General features: G+C 33.9%; 1 protein-coding gene across 2 annotated transcripts in view; it reads left to right on the forward strand.

The window, feature by feature from the left end:
* The window catches only part of LOC145688258 (mucolipin-3-like), an 89,750-nt gene that overhangs the window by 27,749 nt on the left and 47,896 nt on the right, over nt 1-14,105 (forward strand). For both annotated transcript variants that reach the window (XM_081762226.1, XM_081762225.1), the window contains exons 5-8: nt 4,318-4,508; nt 7,778-7,874; nt 9,007-9,125; nt 13,507-13,656. In XM_081762226.1, coding sequence (XP_081618352.1) covers nt 4,318-4,508; nt 7,778-7,874; nt 9,007-9,125; nt 13,507-13,656 — 557 coding nt within the window. The remainder of the gene's footprint in view (nt 1-4,317; nt 4,509-7,777; nt 7,875-9,006; nt 9,126-13,506; nt 13,657-14,105) is intronic.

Consider the following 14,105-nt stretch of genomic DNA (forward strand, 5'->3'; position numbering starts at 1 on the left):
TCAAGTTAGGCAGATAAAATTCAGTATATAAACTCCTCATTTAAAATAAGTGGAAACGTGTCCCACATTTTTGAAAATTTCTGTTTCAAGGGCAGGGGGAAATTTTCTATAATTCCTTTCTTCACATTGAAAGCGATGCTACCTGTTGTTTGTGATCGCATCACGGGAAGACGGTTGAACAGTTTGAATTGAATTTGGTATATAATTAGTACTTACCTTGATCTAAGTTTTTACCATATTACTTTGATTAAAGAGCATGTCCTAAGAGAGATAGAGGAGGTTCAAAATTTATGTAAATAATAAAGCATCTCACTAGCCCGTCCAGTTAGGAACCTATAATTCTTTATTTAAACTCCTCATTGAAAGCAAGTGGATATGTCCCAGCGTTTTTGTGAATCCCGCATGAAGGGGGAAGGGGCGTTTTCTATAATTTCTCTCGGTAAAATTAAAAGCAATGTAGCCGGCTCGTGATCCCATTATGGGAAAGAGGTTGATCCGTTTGAAATGAATTTTGAAGTATAGTACTTACTTCATTCAGGCTGGGATTTTATCATGTCACTTCGATTAAAGGACTTACCCCAAGATAGGTAGAGGAGGTTCAACATTTCTGCGAAAAACAGAGTATCTAATGGGTTTTTATCATTGCTTTTTCATTAAAATGTGTATTCTAATAGGGTTCAAATATTATTTATAAACATGCTTTCTCCGTACGAAGAACGAACATTTCAGCTATTCTAGTATAAAAAATTGTTATCGTGTTTGTGTTCGAATCATGAGCAACAGCTGAACCGTTTGAATTGAATTTTTTGGTATAATTATCAACTGCCTCGAAATGGATTTTTTAAATCACGATACTTTGATTAAAATGCATGTACTGAGGGGGAGAGGAAAAGGAGGTCATAATTTATGTGAAACCTTTAATATCTCACGAATGTCAAGTTAGAAAGGTGAAACTCGGTATCTAAACTCTTCACTAAAAGTAAACGGACTTTTTAATTTTCGTTTTAAGGAACGAATTTTCTATAATTTCTTTCTTCACGCTTTAAACGACGTAGCCTGTTATTTGTGATCGCATCACGGGGAAATACTGGAGCATTTTTTAAATTCAGTTTGGAACATAATTAGTAATTACCTCGATCTAAGATTTTATCACATAGCTTTGATTAAAGGGTGTATTCTAGAGGGGTTGAGTTGCTTCAAAATCTATGCCAAAAATACAGTATCTCACAACTCTGTTAAGTTAGAAAGATGAATCTCTGTATATAAACTCCTCATTAAAAGTAAGGCTACACAGAATTCATGACTTTTGAAAATTTCCCTTTAGTGGGGAGGGGGAGGAGGCATTTTCTACTTCTTTTTTTCACGTTGAAATGGGTTGTCTTAGTAATTGTATCACGGGAATACGGCTGATCCCTTTGAAATTTAAAACGTAATTGGTTCCTACCTCAAGCTTGTATGCTAAGGGGAAGGTGTTCAAAATTTATGCCAAAATACGAGGCCTATCCAGAAAGTACCAGATGGTTTGGCCTATCGCGGCAGTCGGCAAGGCTAGAGTCGCCATCTTGGTGTAAGAACGTTGCCACATTCAGTGCGCATCCAGCTGTGGTAACATGAGGACTGTGACGTGTTACAATGTGCGCTGCAATAGAAAATCCCGCCTTTTGTGAGGTACGTTCTGTGATTAGGTTTTTGTTGAAAAGAAAAAAAAAAGCCAATTAAAACCATCTCCAATTGTGTGAACTAGGGAAAACTTAGCGCGAAGGTGTTGTTTTTTCACAACAGCTCACGTCCACACACGGCCAAGCTCACCCGAGAGCTCTTGGATGGTTTTGAATGGGAGGTGTCCGATCACCCACCATACAGCTTGGATTTGGCGCCGAGTGACTACTACCTCTTGCCAGCTATGAAGACATGGCTCACTACACAACGCTTTGATACTGCCGGTGTAAGCCAGTGGCTGAAATCGCAGGCGGCAGATTTCTACCGCGATGGTATTGTGCCACGGTATGATAAGTACCTTCATTTGTATGGCGATTATGTGGAAAAATAGCTTAAGAGTGTCCCTTTTAAATGTATATAATACAATTCTGTTTGTTCATCCTGTTACTTTATTTCAAAACTCTGTTACTTTCTGAACAGCTCTCGTATCTTACCGGTTTTTATTATTAGACAATAATTGAAATAAGTATCCTTAGGGGGAAAGACGGTTCAAATACTTTTCAAAAACCTATTCTCCCTGTTCGAGGAACGGGCATTTCAGTTAGTCAATAATATGTGAAGCTACGTGATTGATTTATTCACTGACATAAAATCACATGTATTTCCGGTTGACAGGACAGTTGAATTTTAACATGCTTATAGCTTTACGAGAGAAACCAAGAGGGTATATATTTTGTATATTTTCAGAAGATAAAAAGAGGGATGAAAATAAATCCCCATGCTGTTTAAATGTGCATCCTTTGGGACAATATTTCAGGTAATTGGAATAAAAAACTTGAATTCGGTATGCATGTAGTTTCTTGATACCTTCATGTAAGAAAATCACCAATAATAATAATAATAATAATAAATCCATCTTCAGTGGGGTTTTATGGGGAACAGAAAACTCTTCTCACTGCTATTTAAATGGGACACCTTCAATCCATAATTATTAGGCACTTCTTATAGGACTACAATAATGAAATTTGGTATATTTGTAGCCTCTTCGGACTAACCCACAGAAAATTTGCCAAAAGTGAATATTTTTAGTTTTTAGGGGGGTCTAAGACGGGGAAGAAAAATTTCCCTATGTTATTTAAATGAGGTTATTTTTCAATAAGAAACTTAAAAGTTTAGGTACTTTTAATTGTGATAGAAATTCGAAACTTGGCATGGTTGTAAGTTTTCGACACTATCAAACAATAAAATCATAAAAAAGTGTTTTAAGGGAAGCTCTATGTTTATTCATTTATTTTTTTAATTCGACCCCATTTTTTAAATGGGACTACTTCACACACCAAGATACTTCTAGCAGCTGCAGAATCGTGAAATTTTGTCAGGTTTCAGGGTTTGCGGTGTAACCAACAGGAAAAGTCTGAAATGTTAGGTTTTTGGTATATAAGGAGAATGAGGTTAGGGAGTATATACATATACAGAGTGTCTGTGGGATCACTTAACATTTTCCATTTACCCAAACTTTATTGACGGAAGGATACACATACCGAAAAGTACGTTTTCTATGATCATGAATCAGTATTTTTAACAAGGTTACGTAAAAACTGTAACTTCAACTCACACATACAGACATATGTACTGTAAGAAATCAATAAATTTCAACGCGATTGTCTTGTAACTCTACATATGTTTCCCAACGTTGTTCTGTAGCTCGAAACACTCATTCCAGCATAGCTGGCGTGTTTAAACATGTATAAACGCATATATAGGTATAACGAATCTTGTTGACACGATAGCGTTTGCAGTTTTGATCGTACCGAGATGATACGTAGGATATGCGTTTGCTTGTTTATCAGCTACACCCGCCATCTTTATTCAAAATGGTAGTCGTTTGAAAGTATGAAAGATCCCATACTGCACACTGCATAAAAACGCAGTAATTTCCTTAATATTAGTACTACAATAAAAATTAAAAGTGTTTCTTCCCTTGTAAGGATCTCTACAAGTTTGGTTTCGATCATTTTTCTCGACAAACGAACTTCTTTCAAAATGGCCGTCGTTTAAAAATGTAAAAATCCATAACTTCCGTAGTATTGCTCGTAGAGAAATAATGAAAAAGTGTTTCAATAAAAGGTAGAAATGATAGCAAAGGAAGAAGGAAAGATCGGTGCCAGGCTTTAGGCCGAGCAAACGCGGGGATCTGGAGGTGAATACCCCAGCTAGCCGAAAGTTCGTTTATATATATATGTAAAGTTGGATTTTAGAGAGGCTAATTATGGATGTTATTGAATCATAATTGCGTTCGTTTAGCACTGGATATTATCCACTAGCGGGATATTTTGTACATCGTTGACCCTTGAAGTTCCTTTAGCTGCATAATTAATTAGTTTTGAGAAACATTAGAATGATGTTTTTTTGTTATGTGGTTCGATGATACCTTCTTTCTTGTTTTTGAAAAAAATAAATAAATAAAATGTCAGAACTTGTAGTATTTGTAAATTAACATAAGAGCTAATAGCTGAAAAAGTTGTATTTATTACCTTTCGAGTCTATTTAAGATATCTAAGAGGTGATTTCCAACTTTGTATTAGGAATATATTGAGTTCTTACATCTGTTGCCAAATCTATCTATACATATATAATATATTTCTGTTTTATTTCTAGGATGCGTGAATATTAGTATCCCTACAAATATGTCGAATGTTCCGTATTCTAAGGCCTATTTAGAGAATGAGAAGTTTATAATTAATTTTTCTGCTTTGACGAAGGCAACCCTATCGTTCTGTATTAAGACAGTGAACTTCAAGGCAGCTGGGCGGTTAACACCACCTGATTGTTACGAGTTTGATATTAAAGTAAGTCAGATTTATGGTAGGTTTAAAGAACTTATAGGTATTTACTAATATTTATAGAAGAGTTGTGTTCATACGATGGTAGAAATGCGAAAAGGAACGTAAAAATTAAGATATAGCAGCTCATTTTTCTTCGATGGGATCTCGAGTTTGAATCTTGGTTTCAGGCAGAGTACACGAAGTAAAGATATACTCAAATCGATGAGGGAGTATTTCCTTCCCAATTTTGTCCTTCCCAATTTTGTTAGAGGAACGATACTTAGAAGTGGAATCAGTATGGATTAAAGTTGCTACAAGTGTATGTATAAGATATATTTTTAACACTAGAAGGACAAGCCGTCATTTTGACGGCATCACTTAAAACAATTTTCTATATATCATATATTTATTTGAGTTACGCAACCAAACTTTAGGACTTTTCTTATTTTAAAGAAAGGTTTGATGTAGCAGATAAACATGGTGTGTCTATTTTAAATAAATATATATTTTGTTGTATACCCCTAGAAGGACCAGACCGTCAATTTGACTGCCTCATTTAAAAAATCAATATTTTGTTGTTGATGTAGACAGTTTTATACGTTGTATGAAATATTGTAGTATCTCTGCTGGAAATAAATTTTGAAATATTTTACATTATTTTTCCAATGAGTTTGCTATTTTTATGTGTTTCATTTGTGCTTTTTACTGCTGTAAAGTTAGAACATATGGTACTTCTTTGAATGATTTGCTTCTTCTGTAACATTCGTATCTCTTTGGTAATATTTTCTCTGTAGAAAGAAAGGTTTTCTTGAAGTTACATATGAATAATTACAAAAGCAACGCGAGATCTGATAAAATTTTACGTGATTTCTAAGATTTGAGTGAAAATGAATTTCGCTTGGAAGAATAACAAGGAGTTTCCTGCGATGAAGACAGCAGTAGTAGCGAGAATGCAGTGTCTGAAGCTACTTCTTCGAATGAAAGGGAAGAAACAGATACAGAAGCTTCCAGAAGTAATCGATCAAATATCTTTATAGCAGCTGATGGAACACATTGGAGTAAAGTGGCCTGAGAACAATGCTGGGCTCACTACCTCACACGACATCTTCGCGAGAAACCTGGTTTGTTATATTATCCGTTACATCATATTGAAGATGGTGATTTTGTTAGTGTTTTTCGCTTGTTCATAGACGAAACAATGTTGAGAAATACTCTGAAATGCACCGTTATTGAAGCTCATAGACAGCGTCAAGATTCTCTTTGGCCACTGTCAATTGCAAAACCCGTTTCACTTCTAGTAATATTGATATTTCGTGTAGCTTCAGATATACCCGTAAAGGAACTATAGAACTAAAGATATGGCCCAGTGTTTTGCAGAAAGATTATGGGAAGAAAGAGATTTTTTTGAAATAGTGAAGTATCTTCGATTTGGTGAAAAGTGCTCTAACTCTTCAAGGCTGAAAGCGGGCAAGTTTGCTTTGGTATCATTTGTGTGGAACTTATTCATTAAGAATTGTATCAGGCACTATAAAACCCACGAAAGCGTTTGTGTTGATGAACAGTTATTCCCTACTACGATGAGATGCAAATTCATATAATATATGCCTAACAAGCCTGACAAATTTCGATTCAAATTTGAGTGCTTATAGATGTAAAGTCAAGATATGTACTAAATGGCATTCCCTACCTGGAAAGGAAAAAGAACGATGTCAGGACTTACAGTCATATTGTTCTGAAGACGATGGATCCTTTTCTCAACAGAGGACTGAATGTTACTTGCGATAGCTTTTCTTACAAGTTAAAAATTAACCGAATCTTTGAAAAATAAACAAACGACCTTGATTGGTAGTATACGGCCAAAATGTGCTTGAATCAGAAAGAAAAAGATATGCTCACTACAAAGGTATATGAAGATCAATCAGGCAATCCACTCACAGTACACAAGTGTAAGCGCGAGAAAAATTGCTGCTGTCTTGAGTTCAGTACATACAAGTTGAAATAAAAATGTAAATTCATTTTCATGTAATAAAACGTTCGAAATAAGAAATAATTATTTTGGTGTATTATACACAGGATTTGCTTTAAAGAAAATTTGCGTAGCCAATGTCTACAGGGCTGATAGGGTGATCACGTGACTTAAAAAAAAAAGGATTTCACATGTAGTAATATACGTATTATTCCTTTATTTTAATTTTTCATGTCACTATCCTGTGGGCGAACTTACGATATTAATATTATATTTAATATATTGGCGGGGTTTCGTGGCCCAGCCTGTACTATATCAAGAGAACAACTTACATGAAACATAAGATAGTCCATTAAACATACTAAATTAAAGCTAAAATAACAGAAATATTAAGAAAAAGATATATATCTCTTGCAATTAAATAGCCGTCAAGGTACTTCTAGGGAGGTAAAAATTTTGGTCCTTCCAGTATTAAGGAGTTCTGGTGAAGAATTTCAGTTGGAATATACTTCATAATATATATTGAAAGTTTCTGTACCGTCATATACACAGATATGATGTCCGGGTGAAATCCAACAGGTTTTCTTTGTGATTATATATAGTACAGTTGAATTTTTAACTATATCAGAATGGCAAAAAAATATGGAGGCAGTAAAGCATAAAGATTTTGTACATTCATGCTATATAGAATACCAATGTTAGTTAACTCGATATAAACAATATATTGTTTTATTTATTTATTTTTTAAACTTTCCTGAACAAGAAAGTAACACTGATAGGAATTCATGCTAAATACTTCAATGAAGAGTCAATATTTTACAAATAATCAAGAGACGTCAAAGTTAAAATAATGAATATACTTAGAAGGAAAGGAAGAGAATAGCACATCGAAGTTCATAGCTGTTGACATTTACAGAAGACTCCTATGAAAGACTGTCTGAAGAAAGTCAAGGGCTAAGACAGACCTTGACCGACCTGAACAATGATATAATTCATGTATTGTTTCCTGGTTGTAGGTTTTTAATTTCCATTTAAGAGCTGAGAAAAAATCATCAGGCTTTTTTAGTTGTTTTTGCCTGCGCGCTGGACGTTCTTGTGACTCGTGATCTTTAGCTTTCGAAAGGGATCGTTGACTTGGAATTTGGACTGAGGTAGAAAGGAGGAACTATCAATAGCAATGTTTTGACGAACATATTCTCCAAAACGTATGTGTAGCAGTAAAATTTAATCTTTGTATTAAAAGCTTGTACAGTTAAACGGAATGTCCTTTATCTTGTGATAAATTAATTGATTAAAATGTAATGCAGATTTTTTTTTTCTTTTTCAGATCGTGTTTGATAATACAGACCACGATGGACAAGTTTTGTTATCTTTGACTGTAGAACCAATGAGGTTACACTGCAAAGGGGACGTGAGATATACTGGTAAGTAACAGTAATTTTATGAACTTTATATACATAATATTACATAGAGAGATCACAGAGGAAAGAGAATTAAATGGACTTTTGGTATTTTATGTTACATAAGTAATTTATAACCCTTCTGATGTAAGCTTCGTATGTTATATTTGCCTAGAAAAATGTAATTTAGTGAAATATCTTGTACTAATATTTGGTAAACTAGAATGAATCGCTCATTTTCATCAGTTTCACGAAAGTTTTATGATGATTATTTATTTTAAATAATTTTGAAGCGTATTTATTATTACTTGGGTAGTGCTATTATTTTATATATAAAAATGTGGCCGAATAGTAAGCACACATGCTTGTGGTGGACGTGGTCCCGTGTTCGATATTCGTTTCGTCTCACCATCGTGAGGTAGTTGAGGAGGCATTTGAATTAAAACGTAGCGAACTTTAGCAGAACAGTAAGAAATGACAGTGACGGAAGTTGAAGTGCTGGCTTACTCAAACTGACCGTCATCGTTCAACTCAAAGGCGTTTGGTTGTGAACAGTTTTTCGTGAGCCTAGCTCGAAAGAGTTGAGAGTTCAACGTTACGTGCCATTGATTTTTACGTAGAACTGTTTCTGCTGTGAAAAGTCACTGAGAATGTGGATGTAAGGCGAAAAGAGTGACAATTGATGGTGTATAATAACGTACTTTAATCATAATTAGAAAGCCCAACATTCTAAATTACACAGTTGAAATATTGGAATGTTGCTTTTAGTAAATGACAATAATTTTGTTTCCCTCCCATAGAGAGTAGTAGATTAAAAAGGTAACTGTACTATGGTGTAATAAGATAGAAAAGACACAAGGATTGAAATGCAAAATATTGAAATAAAGAATCCATTGGTAATAGTGGACAGATATAATGCATAATTTTCTTGATAAAGCGAAATTAAAAGTTAATATATCTTTTCTTGTAACTACTGGTAGGCTGTCATTTCCAAATTTGTCTAACGTTTTATTCAAGGCAACTAATTTACAAAGAAACTTTAAATACGAACTTTTTACTATAAATAACATACTTCAAATTCGGACATTATTTAACATATATTTGTTTTGTTATTATAATTGAGAGCAGTGCACTAATTGATTTAAATTCGTTTCAGATCACAACAGAATAAATTCACTTCTGAGGAGTACACTTAATTCGTTTGTCATAGTAATTTGCAGCATATCTTTTGTTCTCTGTTGCCGTGCAATATACAGAGCTCAGCAGCTAAAATGGGTTAGTGTTTAACTTCATTGTTGAAATTATTAGTTATCACAATTTTAACCTTAAGTATGTAGCCTAGATCAGTGCTTCTTTTTCCTGGAAAAAGATATCGGTGATCAGCATGAATGTATTATTCTACGAATTTTAATTGGTTGGGAAGAGCGTCAGAATTTTAACGATAAATGCAAGGAGTTAACAACTACTGCAATCTGTTGATCGTATTATCTTTTAAAAGTGTATAATATAGTTTTGTTTCAGCTTTAAAGGAAGTGGATGAAGAAATAATAATTTTTAAAAACTTCAGAAAAAGTTGTCGGTACTGCATTGATATAGGTGGCTATTGAATAAAGAGATTGCTCTACTTTCATCCGAACAGTCATTGTAAGCCGTATGAAGGCATCCGAGTATCGCGGAACTCCCGAAACTCGAGACATGCAAGCTTCGAGCTGTAATGTAGTAAAGTATTGGTGTTCTCTGAAACTTCTACAAATATTATTAGCGTTTAACGTAAGAAAAAATAAATTCGAAGACGAGTTATAAACCAGCCGATAGATCTTATTGTGCTGTACACAATTATATGCGTGAGTGTGAAAGTTCATGCGTAGTTTTCGAGAAAATGAAGAAAACTATACTAATGAAAGGAGGAAACAAATGATTTTTTTAAATTGTACACACCAAGTCTTCTATAGGTGCGAATTCGAACGGAAAGAGTGAAGAAGTCACTGACTGGGACCTCCGGCATACCGTGCGGATGCGTTAACCACTATACCACCCAGTCCGCTTCCCAAAACAGCCACTCACTTTTGAGGTTGATGCTCCCATCTTGGATCACGTAGGTTGTACCACAGACCCCTGCTGTAATTGGACAGTCCGTTGTTTCCTACTTTCATTAGTAAATATGAAATCAGAACCGTCGTAAAGTGCTCGGTATATGGACACAGGATTGTCTAATCACAGGAGGGGTTCGGGATATAATCCACGTGGTCCGAGATGAGAACACCGACTTCGAGAGTGAGAGTGAATAGTTGTTCTGGGAAGCGGACTGGGTGGTGTAGTGGTTAACGCATCGGCCTGGTATGCCGGAGGTGCCAGTCAGTCACTTCTTCACTCTTTGCGTGTGCAGAAAACTGGTTAATTTGTAAACCTAAAAATTGATTCTGTGCTAGAACCATGCTATTTATTGAGGTGAAACAAATACTAAAATAAATTCTCATTAATGTTCTCATTATAATACTAGCAAGATGACAGTACATTGTGTATTGATGAGATAACCTAAAATTATTAGCTCTTGATTTTATATTTCTGTTTAACTAAAATATCGTCCGAGTGTAACATTAATTGAGTATTGAGTTTAATTCTCGTGTGTAATTTTCGAGAAATACGAACATTTATTGAGCTAAAAATTGTGTCATTCGTTGCCAGTAATAATTAAAACTTTTCATTTTACTGGAATAAATTATTTATGTACTGTATATGTAGCAAAATACGCTGCTTTTAACGATCAAATTGTTTCCTGACGTTTGTAGTGCTTCGCCTTACAGCTGCAGTTGTCAAAGTTTATAAATGTACTTTGTTTTAATTCATTTTGATTTCCATTGATTTTATGAATTTTATCGCTTATATTTAATCCAATTTTGTAATTCCGAAGTTACTCCATTTTCCATGATAATATTATTATTATTATTATTATTATTATTATTATTATTATTATTATTATTATTATTTTCTCTGCTTTGTTTCATTATTGTTTCATGACTGGAATTTATTGGCAACGAAAACACGTGAATTTAATGCCTAAAAGTCTCAAGAAAGAGAACATGCTCTATTAAACTTTGATAAAAAGAAATATTTTTTGGTTACCGACGTAAATAAACAAGAATATTGTTAATATTCACTACTAGAATTTAAGAAGCCTAAACAATACATATAATTGTTGAAGTAACCACTGTAAGGTAAGGTTAACTTTATACTCAAGAAGTTTTCTAAATTTTAAAACGTAGTTAACTTTGGGAACGAAAATTAAAAAGAAAACAAACATGTACAATAGTTGGGAAATACAGGTAAGAACGTTCCGCTACTAATTTATAAACACTATGGTGTTTGTTTTGGATAACTATTTGCGATACGTGATGGAATTAAGGCTGGGAGATCTCTAGAAGGACTCCCTTAACACTATCATAACTACTGCGGAAATAATTGCATAAATTATCTATATACTACATTTCTATATATTATCATAATTATAAATCTTTTATCTACACTCACGTTATTTGGAAATATGCCATTAAAATTTAGGTGCATATCAATTTTACGTAAACAACCACGCCATGTGAGTAGATTTTACATTTAAATGATATTGCATTCAGAATTAACAGCACAAGACATGATAATCATGTACTGGTAATATTGATACTCAGCGGTACAGATAAACTATGGGTGATCGATCAAAGGAAATATTGGTATAAATGCGTTGTCGCAATGTATTAAGTACTCAAAAGAGACCTGCCGAATTTTGATTCTACAAAGAGAAAGGCTTGATATCCAATCAAGTGTACTGTTAGCAGCTCAGGAAATTGAGAAATCCATGAAACAGATTAGTGCACCACAGCGGAATATTAACTCAAGACCCATTTAATTTATTCACTAAGAATTATTCTTGTATGCCAAGATATCAAAAGTCGATGGCATCCTTGAGAAATGGCGACAAACTACGTAATAAAACCTACCATTAGAGAATTGTTATTTGCGTGTTGATCACTTATTGGTAAGCTCACTAAGCTCAGTTTAGCTTATCAATCACCTCTACCATCTAGTGTAGCGAAAATATACCGCCCTTCAACTTTCATAAAGCGAAATCCCTGTTTTTGACCTTCTATTTTTACTATGAACTTTCGTTTTAAGAGTTTATTGAAGACTAGTCTCAGAACAATGCCCTTGAATACGTGTGTATGAGAGTTGTTTTATTCCTGTTCTTTTCTTTTTGTGAAGTGTTATTACTGCTTATGGTCATACAGGATACCGTGCATAACGTGGTTAATTTATTTGGTGATATACAAAACCATATTGTTTGAAGTCTATTTACAATTGAATTTAAATTGAATTTGTTCACCACAAACATTTAGAATAATAAATAATAATACAAATTATTTTAAAAAATAATGAATTGGCAAACTTATTGCCAATTCATAAATATTTGTAATAACAAAACCCGCCTTCAGCAAGGTATTCCTGCACATTGGTAAAACTGTGTTCTGTAATATGATCTCTAGTGAGGTATACCAGTGGTGGGCCACTCGTTCCTGGTACGAAGATCCCTGACCATTTGAGCTTCTGGTGGATAAGAACCCTAACCATAATTGATCGATTGATTGATTGTATTTACGCCCTTTCTCAGCAACAAGGCAATATAGGACGCGACCTACAATTTAAAGTAGAACTAGAACCATTGTAGTGCGTTCGACGCTTTCACCGGGAATCGATCGAATTGGACGCCAAGAGCACTCTCTCTAGTCACTAGACTAGAGAGCAAGGAAAAGTAATCATAGGTTTCCTCGGAGTTCTCCGTTACTCCTACTATCCTTACTCTGCCATCATTCCCTTACATTTATCCGTATCTTTTAGCTTACAAGTCTTAGCCACGAGACGTTAAAGATTTATTTATTTATTTTCGTTGGTTGATTTAATTAAGAGTTGAGCGTCCCTTTTAGCACTGAGGCTATAAGACGTGGATCTAGAGCACTAACGTGGGATTCGAGCCCGGGTTTCCCGCGCCAAAGATGCGTACGCTAAGCATATAGCCACGAGGGAACTTTTTATTATTTATGTATTTATTATTATTATTTGTAATTATGACTTAAATTACCTCTCCTCAAAAAGATGTGTGTTTAATGACTACATTGTATGTATGAGTATTCAAATTTGCAACATTTGAATATTTATTTCTGACATTTATTCCGAATCTGAAGCCCTAACATTCTAAGAATACCGGGTTTATTAAGCATTGTGTTAGTATGGGAAATTTGAATTTCCAGTTTCCTTTAGACAAAGATCAGATGTAAATGAGGGAAGTCGAAGAAGCCAATCTTCGACTAATTTCGGTTTCTTTTCTTTCTTTCTTTCTTTGTATTTTGTTAAATAGCATTTCTTGCATTATTTTATTATTGTGTTATAATATGAAATGTATTTCACTATACTCTATTTGTATGTATATATTTTTGTACATTTTGCATTTCCAATGTACTCTTGTAACTTTTCTTCTCTCTTTCAATAATAATAATAATAATAATAATAATAATAATAATAATAATAATAATAATATGTGAATATGTTCAGGTGATAGCTCCTTTGGTGTCCTATAGATTTTGTATCTGTTAAAATTGATTTTGTTTTTCAGGATACTATAGCGTTTTTCAAGAAGCACTTAGGACGAGATCTTTCAGTGCAAGATCGTTTGGAGTTCCTTAACATGTGGTACATTACCATATTGCTCAATGATGTTATGATTATTGTAGGATCAGCAATTAAAGAACAAATTGAAAAGAAGGTACAGTTTATGTAGTATATTTATAATAATTTGTACCATAAGTAAGGAATTGTGTTTTACCAAGTTTCCGACCCTACACTTCGGGTAAAGATTTAAAGTATATATATATATATATATAATATGTATGTATGTATGTATAGTTAACGCTGGAAATAGGTGCTCTTTACCTCTTTCTTTGGAATTTGGCTCTTATAATAATTATTTACATATACAACTGTAGCGTTTTGTTCAAAATACTAAATCCCTTCCAAATGAAATTCTGGATAAGGCATAACCACTACAACATCGTATATCAGTGCGTAAATTATCAATATTCTCTTATCCTATCAGATAGTTGTAAATGGTATGCTTTTGTTACCAGGAAGCCTTTCCGCTTTTTAATTGTAAGAGCCTGAAAGGGAAAATGAAATTGCTTGCAAAATCAGTTTTAGTAGGAAGCTAAGAATATT

The sequence above is a fragment of the Thermobia domestica genome, chromosome 6 (genome assembly GCF_964235325.1).
Source record: "Thermobia domestica chromosome 6, izTheDome1.hap1.1, whole genome shotgun sequence".
Taxonomy (NCBI): Eukaryota; Metazoa; Arthropoda; class Insecta; order Zygentoma; family Lepismatidae; genus Thermobia; species Thermobia domestica.